Below are 16,496 nucleotides of genomic sequence, written 5' to 3' on the forward strand. Positions count from 1 at the left end.
TTCTCAAAAGCATTATCCTATAGTCTCCAAAGCATTTCCTATAGGCTCCAAAAGCATGATCCTATAGTCTCCAAAGGCATTCTCCTATACCCCAAGCATTATCCTTAGCTCCAAAGCATTCTCCTATAAGCCCCCAAAGCATTATCCTATAGTCTCCAAAGCATTCTCCTATAGCCTCCAAAGCATTTATCCTATAGTCTCCAAAGCATTCTCCTATAGCCCCAAAGCATTATCCTATAGTCTCCAACGCATTATCCTATAGTCTCCAAAAGCATGTTATCCTATAGTCTCCAAAGCATTCTCCTATAGCCCCCAAAGCCATTCTCCTATAGCCTCCAAGCCATTCTCTATACCCCCAAAGCTCTCTATAGCCCCCAAAGACTATTCTCCTATAGCCCCAAACTATTCTCCTATACCCAAAGCCATTCTTCCTATAGCCCCAAAGCATTCCCATAGCCTCCAAAGCATTCTTCCTATTAGCCTCCAAAGCATTCTCCTATAGCCTCCAAAGCCAATTCTCCTATAGCCCCCAAGCATTCTCCTATAGCCTCCAAACCAATTCTCTATAGCCTCCAAAGCATCTCATAGCCTCAAAGCATTCTTCCTATAGCCTCCAAAGCATTCTCCTATAGCCTCCAAGCATTTCTAAGCCCCAAGCATTCTCCTATAGCCCCCAAAGCATTCTCCTATAGCCCCCAAACCATTCTCCTATAGCCTCCAAAGCCATTCTCCTAACATATTTGATTTAACAGTTGCATTGTACAGTTGGATATGATCAGGCTTTCCTCCCCCACTCACTGCAGTGCCTCAGATGATGTCCTCAATAAAGAGGTTGAGTACTGGTTAGCCTAGACTATCTCACAGCCACGGTGGTGAGTGTGGACTATTCTGCTGCTCTTTCCCCTGCTAGGCTAGTGGTCGTGGCTAAACGTACCCTCGCTCAGAAAAAGCCCATCTTGAGCAACCCACTCTCAGCACAGACAACTGTGGTAGGCTATCACATAACATCCAGTCCCTTTCTGTACTCCCTCTCAAATACAGAGAGTAATTATCTCTAGGTATTGTACATTGTTGATAGTAATCATGTATACCAATATACTATAAAAGGCCTTGGAATCTTTCATCATGGGTTACATTTAGGCCATCTGTCAGAGTGCTTTATGCCAATACGTATTTTATATTTTTCACAGCTTTAAACTGTTTCTCCTCTGAAATGCTAATTTTAATCATACAGTAAAGTTGTCAACACAATCAGGCAGAGTATGACTACACTGTCGGGTTAGGGTCCCAGTTCTGGTCTACTAGAGTTGGATAAACCTTGGGGTAGGGGTCCCATCCTGGTCTACTAATTGACTAACCTGTGGGGTTAGGGTCCATCCTGCGTTCTACTAGAGTTGCGACTAACCTGTGGGCGTTAGTTGGGTCAGCCTGGGTCTACTAGAGTTGGACTAACCTGTGGGAGTTAGGGTCCCATCTGGTCTACTAGAGTTGGACTAACCTGTGGGGTTAGTCCAGTCTGGTCACAGAGTTGACTAACCTGTGGGTTAGGGGTCCCATCCTGGACTACTAGAGTTGACTAACCTGTGGGTTAGGGTCCCAGTCCGGGTCTACTAGAGTTGGACTAACACTGTAGGGTTAGGGGTCCCATCCTGGGTCTACTAGAGTTGACTAACCTGTGGGGTTTAGGTTGAGGTCCCAGTCTGGGTCTACTAGAGTTGGATAACCTGTGGGGTTAGGGTTAGGTCCAGTCCTGTGGTCTACTATAGAGTTGCCGACTAACCTTGGGTTAGGGTTAGGGGTCCCAGTCCGGGTCTACTAGAGTTGGACTAACCTGTGGGGTAGGGGTCCCAGTCCTGGGTCTACTAGAGTGGACTAACCTGTGGGGTTAGGTCCCAGTCCTGGGTCTACTAGAGTTGGACTAACCTGTGCGGTTAGGGTCCCAGTCCTGGGTCTACTAGAGTTGGACTAATCTGGGGTTAGGGTTAGGGGTCCCAGTCCTGGGTCTACTAGAGTTGGACTAACCTGTGGGTTAGGGGTCCAGTCCTGGGTCTACTAGAGTTGGACTAACCTGGGTGTAGGTTAGGCCCAGTCCTGGGTCTACTAGAGTTGGACTAACCTGTGGGGTTAGGGGTCCCAGTTCTGGGTCTACTAGATTGGACTAACCTGTGGGGTTAGGGGTCCAGTTCTGGGTCTACTAGAGTTGGACTACCTGTGGGGTTAGGGTCCCAGTTCGGTTCTACTGAGTTGGACTAACCTGTGGGTTAGGGGTCCCAGTCCCTTGGCCTACTAGAGTTGGACTAACCGTGGTTAGGGTCCAGTTTGGTACTAGATGGAGAACTGGGTTAGGTGGGTCCCAGTCCTGGGTCTACTAGAGTTGGACTAACCTGTGGGTTAGGGTCCCGTCCTGGGTTCTACTAGAGTTGGACTAACCTGTGGGGTTAGGGGTCCCAGTCCTGGTTCTACTAGAGTTGGACTAACCTTGGGTTAGGGGTCCCAGTCCTGGTCTACTAGAGTTGACTAAACTGTGGGAATGGGTAAGGGTCCCACTGGTCTACTAGAATGGACTAACCTGTGGGGTTAGGGGTCCCAGTCCGGATCTACTAGATGTGGACTAACCTGTCGGGTTAGGTTAGGGTCCAGTCCTGGGTCTACTAGAGTTGGACTAACTGTGTGTTAGGTTAGGTCCAGTCCTGGGTCTACTAGAGTTGGACTAACCCTGGGGGAGGGGTTCCCAGTCTGGGCTACTAGAGTTGGACAAACCTGTGGGGTTAGTAGGGTCCCAGTCCTGGTCTACTAGAGTTGGACTAACCTGTGGGTTAGGGGTCCCAGTCCTGGGTCTACTAGAGTTGGACAACCTGTGGGGTTAGGGGTCCCAGTTCTGGGTCTACTAGAGTTGGACTAACCTGTGGGGTTAGGGGTCCCAGTTCTGGTCTACTAGAGTTGGACTAACCTGTGGTTAGGGGTCCCAGTCCTGGGTCTACTAGAGTTGGACTAACCTGTGGGGTTAGTCCAGTCTGGGTCTACTAAGTTGGACAACCTGTGGAGGGTTAGGGGTCCCAGTCTGGGTCTACTAGAGTTGGACTAACCTTGGGTTAGGGGTCCATTCTGGGTCTACTAGAGTTGGACTAACCTGGGGTTAGGGTCCCAGTTCTGGGTCTACTAGAGTTGGACAACCTGTGGGGTTAGGTCCCAGTCCTGGGTCTACTAGAGTTGGACTACCTGTGGGGATATGGAGGTCCAGTCCTGGTCTACTAGAGTTGACTAACCTGTGGGGTTAGGGTAGGGTCCCCAGTCCTGGGTCTACTAGAGTTGGAACAACCTGTGGTTAGTAGGGGTCCCAGTCCTGGGTCTACTAGGAGTGGACTAACCCTGTGTAGGTTCCAGTTCTGGGTCTACTAGAGTGGACTAACCTGTGGTTAGGCGTCCCAATCTCTCTCGTGTCTATAGGATAATGCTTTGGGGGCTATAGGAGAATGGCTTTGGAGGCTATAGGATAATGCTTTGGGAGCTATAGGAGAATGGCTTTGGAGGCTATAGGATAATGCTTTGGGGGCTATAGGAGAATGGCTTTGGGGGCTATAGAAGAATGGCTTTGGAGGCTATAGGAGAATGGCTTTGCATTTGTGATAAGAAGTGAATCCCCACAGAACGATGTAAAAAAAAAAAAATCTGTCTCTAAAGCATTTGGCCTGGACTTTTAAGGGTATTTCTTATTTACGACTGTCTGTCCATTGTGCTATTGGCAATTGCTTTTAGATTATATTTAGTTGACCTTCCACTACTTCCTCTTTCAGTGAGATGCCGGCCCATTTTGTCACTTTCAAAGTAACACAATCCAACAGTCTCTCAGGCCAGTCTACTAAGCAACGGTTATTTATACAGGAGATGTGTAGGTGGTCACCAAATCACAGAGTAATCAAAGCAAACACAATAGTAAGTCTACAGAATCAAGGTCTTGTTTTTTTATCTCTGCATTGTTGGGCTCGTAAGCAAGCATTTCAAGGTTAAGTCTATATCCGTTGTGTTCGGCGCATGTTGACAAATACAATTTTATTTGAAATATTTAGATTTCAGTGGGCCTGCCTAGATAAAGAGTGTTTCCATACTTTCATTCAGAACTTGGGCTCAAAATGGCTCCCCAATGTGTGTTATATGTCATATAGATGCTAAATAAAACATACACTATAACCATCCATCAAATGATCTGTCCATTCTTCTCCACAGATGCCTTATTGCAGCCGTACAGTGTATTACCATCAGCAGGCTCCTGTGTCCCCTAGCCGCTACTGCTCAGAGGAGGAGGGACCTGGGGGCCACAGCCCCACCCTGGAGGTGTCTGAGGGAGAGGAGGACTACGGAGACCATATCCCCTCTGGGGGAGACTCCAGTAAATTCTGACTAACTGACTGATTGATTGACTGTCTGACTGATTGTCTGACTGACTGATTGACTGACTGATTGGCTGACTGACTGATTGACGGAGTGACTGACTGATTGTCTGACTGACTGATTGATTGGCTGACTGACTGATTGAGTGATCTGACTGACTGATTGACTGACTGATTGTCTGACTGACTGATTGGCTGACTGACTGATTGGCTGACTGATTGGTTGACTGACTGATTGGCTGACTAATTGTCTGACTGACTGATTGACTGACTGATTGTCTGACTGACTGACTGATTGTCTGACTGACTAATTGTCTGACTGAACGGTTCGCTGCTTGGCCGTCCGGTTGGCTGCCTGATTGCCTGACTGACTGACTGACTTATTGACTGTCTGACTGATTGTCTGACTGACTGATTGACTGACTGATTGGCTGACTGACTGATTGACTGACTGACTGACTGATTGTCTGACTGACTGATTGACTGACTGGCTGACTGATTGACTGACTGGCTGACTGATCTGGCTGACTGATTGACTGATATGGCTAATCTGGCCCACTTCTGGCCCATAATTCTGACTGGGCCGTAATACCTGGTAGATGTGGGCTGGATTTGGGCCATAATAGTTTTGTTGTCTGGGTAGTGTCCTATTCCGTACAAGGATCACTGTCAATGCAAAAGATTTACTATCATAATTATAATCCAAAAATAACCAACAATACATTTTAACCGGAGTATGGGCATGTGAAAACGAGTGGGTGTGTCGAAAGGAGTGTGCGTTTTGAAAGCAAGCAGCTAATTGGTCAGATATTACTGCTCTGCCTAACCCACTCTGCCTTTTAGCTGACCCTAAAACTTTTCCTAACCTCACCCTAATTATCCTAACCCGCTACGTTAATTATCCTAACCCGCTACGTTAATTATCCTAACCCGCTACGTTAATTATCCTAACCCGCTACGTTAATTATCCTAACCCGCTACGTTAATTCTCCTAACCTGCTGCGTAAATTCTCCTAACCAGCTACGAAAAGTCAATTCTGACATAAACTGTATACCATCTAGTCAAAACCTCTAACCTATAGCAGAGCGCTTTTAACACACCCACTCCTTTCTACACGCCCACTACTCCGGGGTGCAGCTACCCTTAGTTGAAAATTGAGAAATTATGAGAAAATGGAATCCCATATGAATTCCTTATCTCCAATATCCCAACGATATCTCCCTATCCAGGTAGCAAGAGGAAGATCCGTCTGTACCAGTTCCTCCTGGATCTGCTGAAGAAAGGAGACATGAAGGACAGCGTGTGGTGGGTGGAAAGAGAGAAAGGAATCTTCCAGTTCTCTTCTAAACACAAGGAGACTCTGGCCAATCGATGGGGCACGCAGAAAGGAAACAGGAAGAGGATGACATACCAGAAGATGGCCAGGGCCCTGCGGAACTACGGCAAGACGGGAGAAATCAGAAAAGTCAAGAAGAAACTGACCTACCAGTTCAGTACAGAGGTACTGAGGAAAGTCTCAACTACAGAGAGGAGGCCCTTCCCCCGCTAAGGATACCAGAGATTGTTTATGTAATGCCTCTTTATACAGGCTTTGGGTTTAGGTCTACCCTCACTGATATACATTGCAAATAGGACAATCAAATCAAAAATCTAATTTGATTGGTCACATACACATGTTTAACAGGTGTTATTGCGGGTGTAGCTAAATGCTTGTGTTTCTAGCTCCAACAGTGCAGTAATATCTAACAATACACAAAAATACACACAATACACACCAACCTAAAAGTTATAATGACTTTTCCCTGTTCACTCACGACTGCGTGGCCAAACACGACTCCAACACCATCATTAAGTTTGCTGACGACACAACAGTGGTAAGCCTTATCACCGACAACGATGAGACGGCCTATAGGGAGGAGGTCAGAGAACTGGCAGTGTTGTGCCAGGGCAACAACCTCTCCCTCAATGTGAGCAAGACAAAGGAGCTGATCGTGGACTACAGGAAAAGGCGGGCCGAACAGGCCTCCATTAACATCGATGGGGCTGTAGTGGAGTGGGTCGAGAGTTTCAAGTTCCTTGGTGTTCACATCACCAACGAATTATCATGGTCCAAACATACCAAGACAGTCGTGAAGAGGGCAGGACAAAACCTTTTCCCCCTCAGGAGACTGAAAAGATTTGGCATGGGCCCCCAGATCGTCAAAAGGTTCTACAAGCTGCACCATCGAGAGCATCCTGACCGGTTGCATCACCGCCTGGTATGGGAACTGCTCGGCATCTGACCGTAAGGCGCTACAGAGTAGTAGTGCGAATGGCCCAGTACATCACTGGGGCCACGCTTCCTGCCATCCAGGACCTATATAATAGGCGGTGTCAGAGGAAAGCCCATAAAATTGTCAGAGACTCCAGTCACCCAAGTTCTAGACTGTTTTCTCTGCTACCGCACGGCAAGCGGTACCGGAGCACCAAGTCTAGGACCAAAAGTCTCCTCAACAGCTTCTACCCCCAAGCCATTAGACTGCTGAACAATTTATAAAAATCGCCACCGGACAACTTACATTGACACCCCCCCTGACTCGGTACCGGTGCCCCTGTACATAGCCTCGTTATTGTTATTCTTATTGTGTTACTTTTTATTATTACTTTTTATTTTAACCTACTTGGTAAATATTTTCTTCTTCTTGAACTGCACTGTTGGTTAAGGGATTGTAAGTAAGCATTTCACGGTAAAGTCTACACTTGTTGTATTCGACGCATGTGGCAAATAAAGTTTGATTTGATTTGATTTGACTGTCTACTGTAATTCTATGTCAATCACATTTAAAATGATACTCCAGAGAAAATCAGGTAGCCTTAAACGTGTTTATGTTTCGACTTAATTGAACATGTCGTCACGTTCTGCGTTGCATCATCTTGCTCCTGACTCTTCTCTATCTTTGTGTCTGTGAAGCAAAAAAACAATAAACGATATGCTTTGCAAATGCTGCACTTCTTAGAAAATCAGTGAGTGGAATGGAAGATGCATCAAAACCCCAAACAATGGAAACACGAATCTATAATGAGTAAAGACAATGGAAACACTAGTCTATAATGAGTAAAGACAATGGAAACACTAGTCTAATCATGAGTAAAAGGACATGGAAACACTAGTCTAGTAATGAGGGTAAAGACAGATGGAAACATAGTCTAATCATTGAGTAAGAAGACAATTGGAACATAGTCTATAATGAGTAAAGACATGGAAACACGAATCTAGTAATGAGTTAAAGCCAATGGAAACACTAGTCTATATGAATAAAGAAATGGAAACACTAGTCTATTCATGAGTTAAAGACAATGGGAAACATAGTCTATGCATGAGTAACGACTGGATAACAATAGTCTATCATGAGTAAAGACACTGGAACACTAGTTATGATGAGTAAAGGAAACTGGAACACTAGAGTCTATACATGAGTAAGACATGAAACATAGTCTTATTAATATCGATGATCAAAAGCAAATGGATACTGGACAGGAACTAGTCTATAATGAGCTAAGACAATGGACAGCACATAGTCTATACATGAGTAATGACAATGAAACACTAGTATATCATGAGTAAAGACACTGGAAACACTAGTCTATCCATGAGTAAAGACAATGGAAACACTAGTTATCATGAGTAAAGACAATGGAAACACTTAGTCTATAATGAGTAAAGAATGGAACTAGTTTTAATGGAAAGACAATGGAAACACTAGTCCTATAATGAGTAAAGACATGGAAACTAGTCTATAATGAGTAAGACAATGGAAACCAATAGTCTGTAATGAGTAAAGACGAATGGAAACACTAGTCTCTAATGAGTATAAGAACAATGGAGAACAGCTAGTCTATATGAGTAAAGACAATGGAAAACACTAGTCTATCATGAGTAAAGACAATGGAAACCTAGCTATATAAGAGTAAAGACAATGGAAACACTAGTCTATCATGAGTAAGACAATGGAAACACTAGTCTATACTGAGTAAAGACAATGGAAACATAGTCTATAATGATAAGACAATGACACTAGTCTATCATCGAGTAAAGACAATGGAAACACTAGTCTATCATGAGTAAGACATGGAAACATAGTCCTATAATGAGTAAAAGACAATGGAACACTAGTCTGATCATGGAGTAAAGGACAATGGAAACACTAGTCTATCCATGAGTAAAAGACAATGGAACACTAGTTATATAATGAGTAAAAGACAATGGAAACACTAGTCTATAATGAGTAAAGACAATGGAAACACTAGTTCTTATCATGAGTAAAGAAAACATCCTAGTTGAAAGAAAGCATGAACCTATCATATGAGTAAAGACAATGGAAACATAGTCTATAATAGAATTAAACCTAGTAATGATAGAAACAATACACAGTCTATCCTGAGTAAAGACATGAAACCACTAGTCTATTACAGATATAGACAATGGAAACCTAGTCTATCAATGACGTAATGACAATGGACACTATGTCTATTAATGAGATATAGAATTGGAAACCTAGTCTATTATATACCTAAAGACATGGAAAACACTAGTCTTATCTGAGTAAAGCAATGTTATCATATCTTTATATACATGTTAACGCTAGTCATCAATGACGTAAAGACATGGCACATAGTCTATCTAAACCCCAAGACAAGGGGGTTTTACATTAGTTGATATGAGTATATAGAACAACCCGAAAACACTAGTCATAAATGACGTAACAATGAAGACACTAGTCTATCATGCTAAAGACAATGAAACACTAGTCTATAATGAGTAAAGACAATGGAAACACTTAGTCTATCATTGAGTAAAGAAAATGGAACACTAGTCTATAATGAGTATAGACTGGACAACACTAGTCTTCATGACTACAGACAATAGGAAACCTAGTCTATAATGAGTATGACATGGAAACATAGTCTATCATGACTAAAGCAATGGACACCTAGTTCTATAATGAGTAATAGACGCATGTTAACACTAGTCTATCCTGAGTAAGACAATGTTAACACTAGTCTATATGACTAAGACATGGAAACACTAGTCTATAATGAGTATAGACATGGAAACACTAGTCTATCATGATAAAAGACAATGGAAACACTAGTTTAATCATGACTAAGAAATGGAACACTAGTCTTATAATGAGTAAAGAAATGGAAACACTAGTCTATCATGAGTAAAGACAATGGAAACACTAGTCTATAATGAGTATAGACAATGGAAACACTAGTCTATCATGACTAAAGAAGGAGCAGAGGAGTGGCAGCAATTATTATTTTCCTCTGTTATCATGTTCTACCTTCAACCTCCTCATCGGTCTGATCACTTCAATAGATAATAAAAAGGGAACCAATCTCAGGGAAACAAAGGGTATGGCAGGTCTTAATCAAATCAAAATCAAATGTATTTATGAAGCCCTTCTTACATCAGCTGATATCTCAAAGTGCTGTACAGAAACCCAGCCTAAAACCCCAAACAGCAAACAATGCAGGTGTAGAAGCCCGGTGGCTAGGAAAAACTCCCTAGAAAGGCCAGAACTTAGGAAGAAACCTAGAGAGTTACCAGGCTATGGGGGGTGGCCAGTCCTCTTCTGGCTGTGCCGGGTGGAGATTATAACAGAACATGGCCAAGATGTTCAAATGTTCATAGGTGACCAGCTGGGTCAAATAATAATAATCCCTTTTAGTTTTATTTAGAGTGTACAGTAGTTAGTTAGTGCCTCAACAGTAATGCCGAGGCTTATAGACATATATTCAAATAAAAATGACTATTCATATTATAACTATAGCAGCTAATATATGTTATTTTCAGGTAATAAAATATTCAGCTATGATTGTTGTCCCCCAATAATAAAAATCAAAGGTGAGCTCTTCAAGTCGTCAAACGCTGTGGCCACGCCCACAGAAAGCAGTTTTTTGACGTGCTCTCCATATCGTCCAATAGAAAGCGAGGCATTGTTTCGGTGCAAAATTTGAACAGAGTCGCAGACGGCAAACGACGCTTGGACACAGATAACAATCTTTCATTTGTTGTATTGTGTTAAAAGAGACGTATTTATTTAAGGCAACACGGGTAAAGTTTTCGGTGGAACGTAACCATGAGGAGGAGGTTAGTCCCCCAAAATTGTGTGTGGGTTGCTGTGTTTGAATGATGTCCTTGCTTGTTGTTAACTTTAGCTAGCTAACTTATAATGAGAGGTAGCTAACATAGCATACTAAGCAACGTTAAATAAGTGAGTATTGGCACACAATGCTGCAGTAGCTAACGTTACCTGTTGGTAATAACTAACATTAGTTACGTTAACGTTACTACTGTAGTACCTAACTAGATAACTTTATCTGGCTAGCTAAATTGGGCTACACGACTGGCTAGCTAACTAACCGTTTGGTGATCGCCTTCGCTTGATATTAAAATGATAAGCTGCCATAACTAGCTAGCTGACGTTACTGTAAAGTATGTAAAGAGGAGCTAACGTTAGCTAAACATGTTTTTAAATACAGTGGCTAGCTTAACTAGATGGATTGTTTTGGCAACTCAATTACGTAGTCGACTAACCTGTTTAGCCTGCCAAGAGGAATGTCAATCAACCAGCTACTGATCAGACAAAATGTCCATGACAACTTGGCTACAGTAGCTACGTGACATCTGACACCTTCGAGAACCTACTCAGCTCAGTTACTCTGTTGATCAACAACAAGCTCTGCAATGCACACACAATAATCCATAATAATCCATGGAGAGTGTGAATCTGATCTGCACTCTTTCCTGTAGTTGCAGGCTGCAGCATTCATAACACATTTATGTGACATGCTTTCACCTGCTTAAAATTTTCCTCTACAGTGAAGTCCATGCTGCAGAATCTGTAGCATGTCTGAATCAAGCTCTGAACAGGTTGAAGGACATCTGGGAAGAAATAGGCATTCCAGAGGACCAGCGACTACAGAGGACTGATGTAGTCAAGAAACATATCAAAGTGAGTTTGGGTTCATTCCAAAAGATGATTAAGGTAGTTTGCTAGCCTGCTACCAGATCTGTTTGTGCTGTCTTGTGGCTTACTAAACTCCTGGTAAACTCTTGGTCATTGTCACAACAATGCATGGCAATGAACATAGTAGTTGACAAATGGCAAGACAGTACAAAATTAGCTGGAGCCAGGATGATAATTCACTTATTAACCAGTGCAATGTATTTTGACCTGTGTGTGTGTTCTATTCTACTAGGGCTTGCTGGACATGATGATCACTGAGGAGGACAGTTTAAGGAAGAGATTGATGAGCAGCATAGAGTCCTGTCGCAAAGAGCTGGACGTTCTGTGCACTGAGCTTCAACTATCCCCCTTTGAGGTCCACTTCTCTCTTGACTTGAGTTAAGCTTATTACTTCTAGCTACTAATGGAGCAATGAGCCTAAGGAGTGCATCTCCAGATTTTTGTATTTTGAGGCAACAAACTTGTGAAAAATATGCGTTTTTCTGTCTTTAGAATCCAAATTGGAACACGCAATATTGTTACAGTAAAGATATTTTACTTGTATCTTTTGCTTTGTGACCTGGATTTTTTTTAACTATAGAAATGAAGCTAGCTTTATTACCTAAAATATTTTTCGTTGTGCTCCTGAATTTCTTTGTGTGCGCCTACATCTTCCAAATTAGGCTCACATGTGCTCCTTGTAGAAAAAGCTCAGTGTAGAGCCATGTGTTACTTCATTATCCTAATGTTTCATCTTGTTAATGTTCCTTTTCAACCATCTTGATGTGTCTATAGGAGGACGAGGGGAGGACGATGCTGCAGCTGGAGAAGGACATTCGGTCACAGCTGGAGGTGATGATGATACAGAAGAATCAGCGAGTTAAGGAGCTGAAGACTCTGTACAAGCAGGACCGGGAGCTGTGTGACATCATGTGTTCAGTTCCCTTCTGTATCGACATGGACACTGTCCCTTCGCTGGAACAGCTGGACCGCTACCACTCCTACCTGAATGATCTCACCAAAGAGAAGGTATGTCTGCATCATCCTTCATGGTGTTCATACATATCCATTTGGGCTTGGGTCAGTTTGTGGTTAGTGGCAGGTAGCCTAGTGGTTAATGGCGTTGGGCCAGTAAACGAAAGGTCGCTGGTTCGAATCCCCGAGCTGACTAGGTGAAAACTCTCTGTGTTTTTGAGCAAGGCACTTAACCATAATTGCTCCTCTAAGTCGCTCTGGATAAGAGCGTCTGCTAAATGACTAAAATATAAATGTAAAATGAACAATTTAAGGGCCCTGAGAATGGTATGATGTACAATAGACATAGGAAAGTGGGCATGTCACTTAAGCACAGCAAACCCAATATACACAGATTTATTTTAGATTAATTTGAGAATTGCAGCGCTGTATGTTTGAAGAGGCATGAAGTGATACAATTCGGATGTATATTTAATAGTGCTGAGCGATTAACCAACATTTCTGTAATTTTTTGTTTTTTAAACAACAAATTGACTGACATGGGTTAAATTATTTAAAATCCATTTCGTTATGTTTTTTTCTATGAGTTTAAAGTTTTTCTTGGTTGGCATGGTTACAAATGGTCCTCGGTTGTGAGACTGGTTGGACGTACTGCCAAATTCTCTAAAATTATGTTTTAGGTGGCTTATGGTAGAGAAATTAACATTCAATTATCTGGCAACAGCTCTGGTGGACATTCCTGCATTCAACATGCCAATTGCGCGCTCCCTCAACTTTAGACATCTGTGGCATTGTGTTGTGTGACAACTGAACATGTTAAGAGTGGCCTTTTATTGTCCCCAGCACAAGGTGCACCTGTGYAATGATCATGCTATTTAATCAGCTTCTTGATATGCCACACCTGTCAGGTGGATGGATTATCTTGACAAAGAAGAAATGCTCACTAACAGGGATGTAAATACATTTGCTCACAAAATTTGAGAGAAATAAGATTTTTGTGCATATGGAACATTTCTGGGATCTTGAAATACGTGACCAACACTTTAAATGTTGCGTTTTATATGTTCATTCAGACAATCTTTGTGTAAGTTGAGATTTATGCTCTCCGTTGTATGTTCCAGGATCGTCGCCACCGTGAGTTTGTGGGTATCAAGCGTCAGATCATTGTGTGTATGGAGGAGCTGGACCAGTTGCCAGACACCAGCTTTGAGAGGGATGTGGTGTGTGAGGACGAGGAGGCCTTCTGTCTGTCCAGCGACAACATCACAGCTCTCCAACTGCTGCTGGGACAGGTGAGACCTGGGCATACAGCGCTTTCATGTACATTCACCATTTTCTCTAATTTTGTGTCAGAATTCTTCATTTTATTTAAAGATGTGCCATATTGAGTAAAGTGTCCCTAACCGATTTGTGTTTTTTGGTTTGTTTATTTGCAACTTATTTTGTACATAATGTTGGTGCTAAGGTTTCTTATGACCGAAAGAACTTCTGGACATCGGGACTGCGATTACTCACCTCGAACTGGCAGAATCAGAGGGCGGGCTGCCTTCTGAGAATTCGTAGGCGATCGAATAAACCCCCACTTCCTTCCATTCTGCTAGCAAACGTGCAATCTTTGGAAAATAAAATCGATGAACTACGCCGGAGATTAAACTACCAACGGTAGAAACTGTAATATCTTATGCTTCACGGAGTCGTGCCTGAATGACGACACTATCAACATACAGCTGGCTGGTTATACGCTGTACCGGCAAGATAGAACAGCGGCATCTGGTAAGACGAGGGGATACTCAACACAGGCCCCTCAGGGGTGCGTTCTCAGTCCCCTCCTGTACTCCCTGTTCACTCATGACTGGACGGCCAGGCACGACTCCAACACCATCATATAAGTTTGCCGATGACACAACAGTGGTAGGCCTGATCAACGACGAGACAGCCTATAGGCAGGAGGTCAGAGACCTGGCCGTGTGGTGCCAGTGTAACAGTATAACTTTAGTACGTCCCCTCGCCCCGACACGGGCGCGAACCAGGGACCCTCTGCACACATCGACAACAGTCACCCACGCAGCTCGTTACCCATCGCTCCAACACAAGCCGCGGCCCTTGCAGAGCAAGGGGAAACCCTACTTCAGGTCTCAGAGCAAGTGAGCGTAACCGATTGAAATGCTATTAGCGCGTAACCCGCTAACTACGTAGCCTAGCCATTTCACATCCGTTACACTCACCCCCTTTCAACCTCCTCTCTTTCCGCAGCAGACCAGATTGATCCGGGTCACGGCACCAGTGTAACAGGTGGTATAATGTACTCCCATGCGTTGTTTTTCACAAAATAAATACCTTCGGCCAGTGGTCCCAGTTGAGCAATCATTTATTTCTGCTGTTGTTAAATGGGAAACAGCACGTTATTGTGCAGGACTTAACAGTGTTGATGGCTGTCGATGGCAAAATCTGTAGCATGAAGACAACCTGTGTTAGCCGTGGCTTATGTGACCATGACATCGGTGTATGCTAGCTAACACAATTATTCAGCAATCATATGCCAAAGCACATCCCAGAAAGCCCCTCAATCCCTAACAGGTACCCATATACCCACACATGTATAAAATCAGTAACGTACAGCAAACTTGTACACATTGTAAAATAGAAAACAGTATTCAGAACGTGACCTACCCCTTGCATCACATTTTCATACTGGGAAGACCTGACGTTCGCGATCTCCCCCTATCTGCAAGCGGGGCCAATCACAACACCCCTTATTGTCATCAGAGTTGAACTAACCAATAAGAATGCTTGAACATCAAATACACATTTCTTTAGAGGCAAGTGGAAACATAACCAACCCTGTTACATTCTCCCCTGCTGAATTACACTTGCATACTACAAAGAAACTAAATGAGGTRTGCAATACCTTGCAATATATATGTCACCAAATATTCCAGTGCAAAGACTATTCTCTAAAGAGAATTAGGGGAATTCAMAGACCCCGTAGGAAAACATGCCTGTTACATGTTCAGTACACTCAGTGACAATAAGAACCTCAGACAGAAAAACCTTGGCCTACATGACCCCTGACCTCTATAGGGTCTCTTGAAAGTTAAAAGTTAAAAGAAGAAAAAAAAATGTGGCTACAGACTTGGATTCTAATCCTACACCCACACAGGTACTCTAATGAATTCTGTATGAAAAACCCTCTGTGTCTGCATAGTCTCAATGAGTCTCACTGGGCGTTTCCTAACTCGACCAGCCCCTGACCTGACAGTCCTAACAGAGTTATCATTACGTTTAACCTGTTCAACTACAACCACCATTGGTGGGTCACTGTCCACAGTCGATGGGTAGTCAAGGTCAAAGGTTCCGTGACTGTTGCTGGAGCTTGTGCCACCAGTGGCATCTTCAGAATGCCTTTCCTCAGAGGGTTCGGACATTTCTTCTCCAAAGGTTACCTCTGACATGCTTGTGCCACCAGTGGCACCCTCAGAATGTGGTGAGTTCTGAGGGTCCCTCGCCAGTGGCCCATCTTCCAGCACATCTAGGGTCTCTTTTTCAGAGGGCTCCGACTGTGTTTCCTCCGAGGTCTGTTCTGATACCCACACACTAGTCCTCTCACCGATGTCCATTTCTGGTATATCATTCATGGATGAGTCCTCCATCTCCTCACTCGGATCCTCACGGTCTCCCGTATTAGGTGTCTCTAAGGCAGTGTCAGGGAGAGGCAAAAAGTTTACAGGCATTATCAGATTACGGTGGACCRTTTTCTCCTGGCCAGTCGACATGTTCTGTATCTTAAAGATGTGGATGTCACTATTCTTCTCCGTAACAATATAGAGGTTGTTCTCCCAGCGATCCGCCAGCTTCCTCTTTCCACGTTCACCCTTATTCGCCAGCAGCACCCGATCACCGACCTCCACTGGAGCTCCTCTGATCTTCCTGTTGTAGAGGCCCGCATGCCTCTTCAGCTGTTTGGTTGCCGACAACTGTACAGTCTCCATGGCCTCCCTCAGGTCTCTCGTCAGGGACTTGACGTACTCATCATAGTCTACAACATTTGAGTCTTGTAGCACCGTACCAAACATCATGTCGACAGGCAGACGTGGGGTTCTCCCGATCCGGGTCAACAGCATCAATGTAACAGTATAA

General features: G+C 43.6%; 3 protein-coding genes across 8 annotated transcripts in view; 2 read left to right on the forward strand and 1 right to left on the reverse strand.

Moving 5' to 3' along the window:
• Positions 1 to 4,176: 4,176 nt before the first annotated feature.
• spi1a (Spi-1 proto-oncogene a) lies at positions 4,177 to 6,645 on the forward strand. Its single transcript, XM_024135643.2, has 2 exons — positions 4,177 to 4,387; positions 5,619 to 6,645. Exons 1-2 carry the CDS (start codon positions 4,225 to 4,227, stop codon positions 5,936 to 5,938), a joined length of 483 nt encoding a protein of 160 aa, XP_023991411.2. The 5' UTR covers positions 4,177 to 4,224; the 3' UTR covers positions 5,939 to 6,645.
• A 3,731-nt stretch (positions 6,646 to 10,376) lies between these two features.
• The window catches only part of LOC112068478 (protein regulator of cytokinesis 1), a 14,789-nt gene continuing 8,669 nt past the window's right edge, over positions 10,377 to 16,496 (forward strand). For all 6 annotated transcript variants that reach the window (XR_002893574.2, XM_024135644.2, XM_024135645.2 and 3 more), the window contains exons 1-5: positions 10,377 to 10,525; positions 11,258 to 11,390; positions 11,638 to 11,760; positions 12,180 to 12,413; positions 13,481 to 13,651. Coding sequence is in view for 5 of the 6 variants with exons in the window: in XM_024135644.2 (XP_023991412.1) it covers positions 10,515 to 10,525; positions 11,258 to 11,390; positions 11,638 to 11,760; positions 12,180 to 12,413; positions 13,481 to 13,651 (672 nt within the window). In the remaining variant the exon portion in view is untranslated. The remainder of the gene's footprint in view (positions 10,526 to 11,257; positions 11,391 to 11,637; positions 11,761 to 12,179; positions 12,414 to 13,480; positions 13,652 to 16,496) is intronic.
• On the reverse strand, positions 14,769 to 16,456 carry LOC139023932 (uncharacterized). The gene is made up of 2 exons (XM_070438172.1): positions 15,030 to 16,456; positions 14,769 to 14,807 (listed from the first exon to the last, which is right to left on the reverse strand). The coding sequence occupies exon 1, from the start codon at positions 16,433 to 16,435 to the stop codon at positions 15,506 to 15,508; it is 930 nt and encodes a 309-aa protein (XP_070294273.1). The 5' UTR covers positions 16,436 to 16,456; the 3' UTR covers positions 14,769 to 14,807; positions 15,030 to 15,505.

This window comes from Salvelinus sp. IW2-2015, unplaced genomic scaffold (assembly GCF_002910315.2).
Source record: "Salvelinus sp. IW2-2015 unplaced genomic scaffold, ASM291031v2 Un_scaffold537, whole genome shotgun sequence".
Lineage (NCBI taxonomy): Eukaryota > Metazoa > Chordata > Actinopteri > Salmoniformes > Salmonidae > Salvelinus > Salvelinus sp. IW2-2015.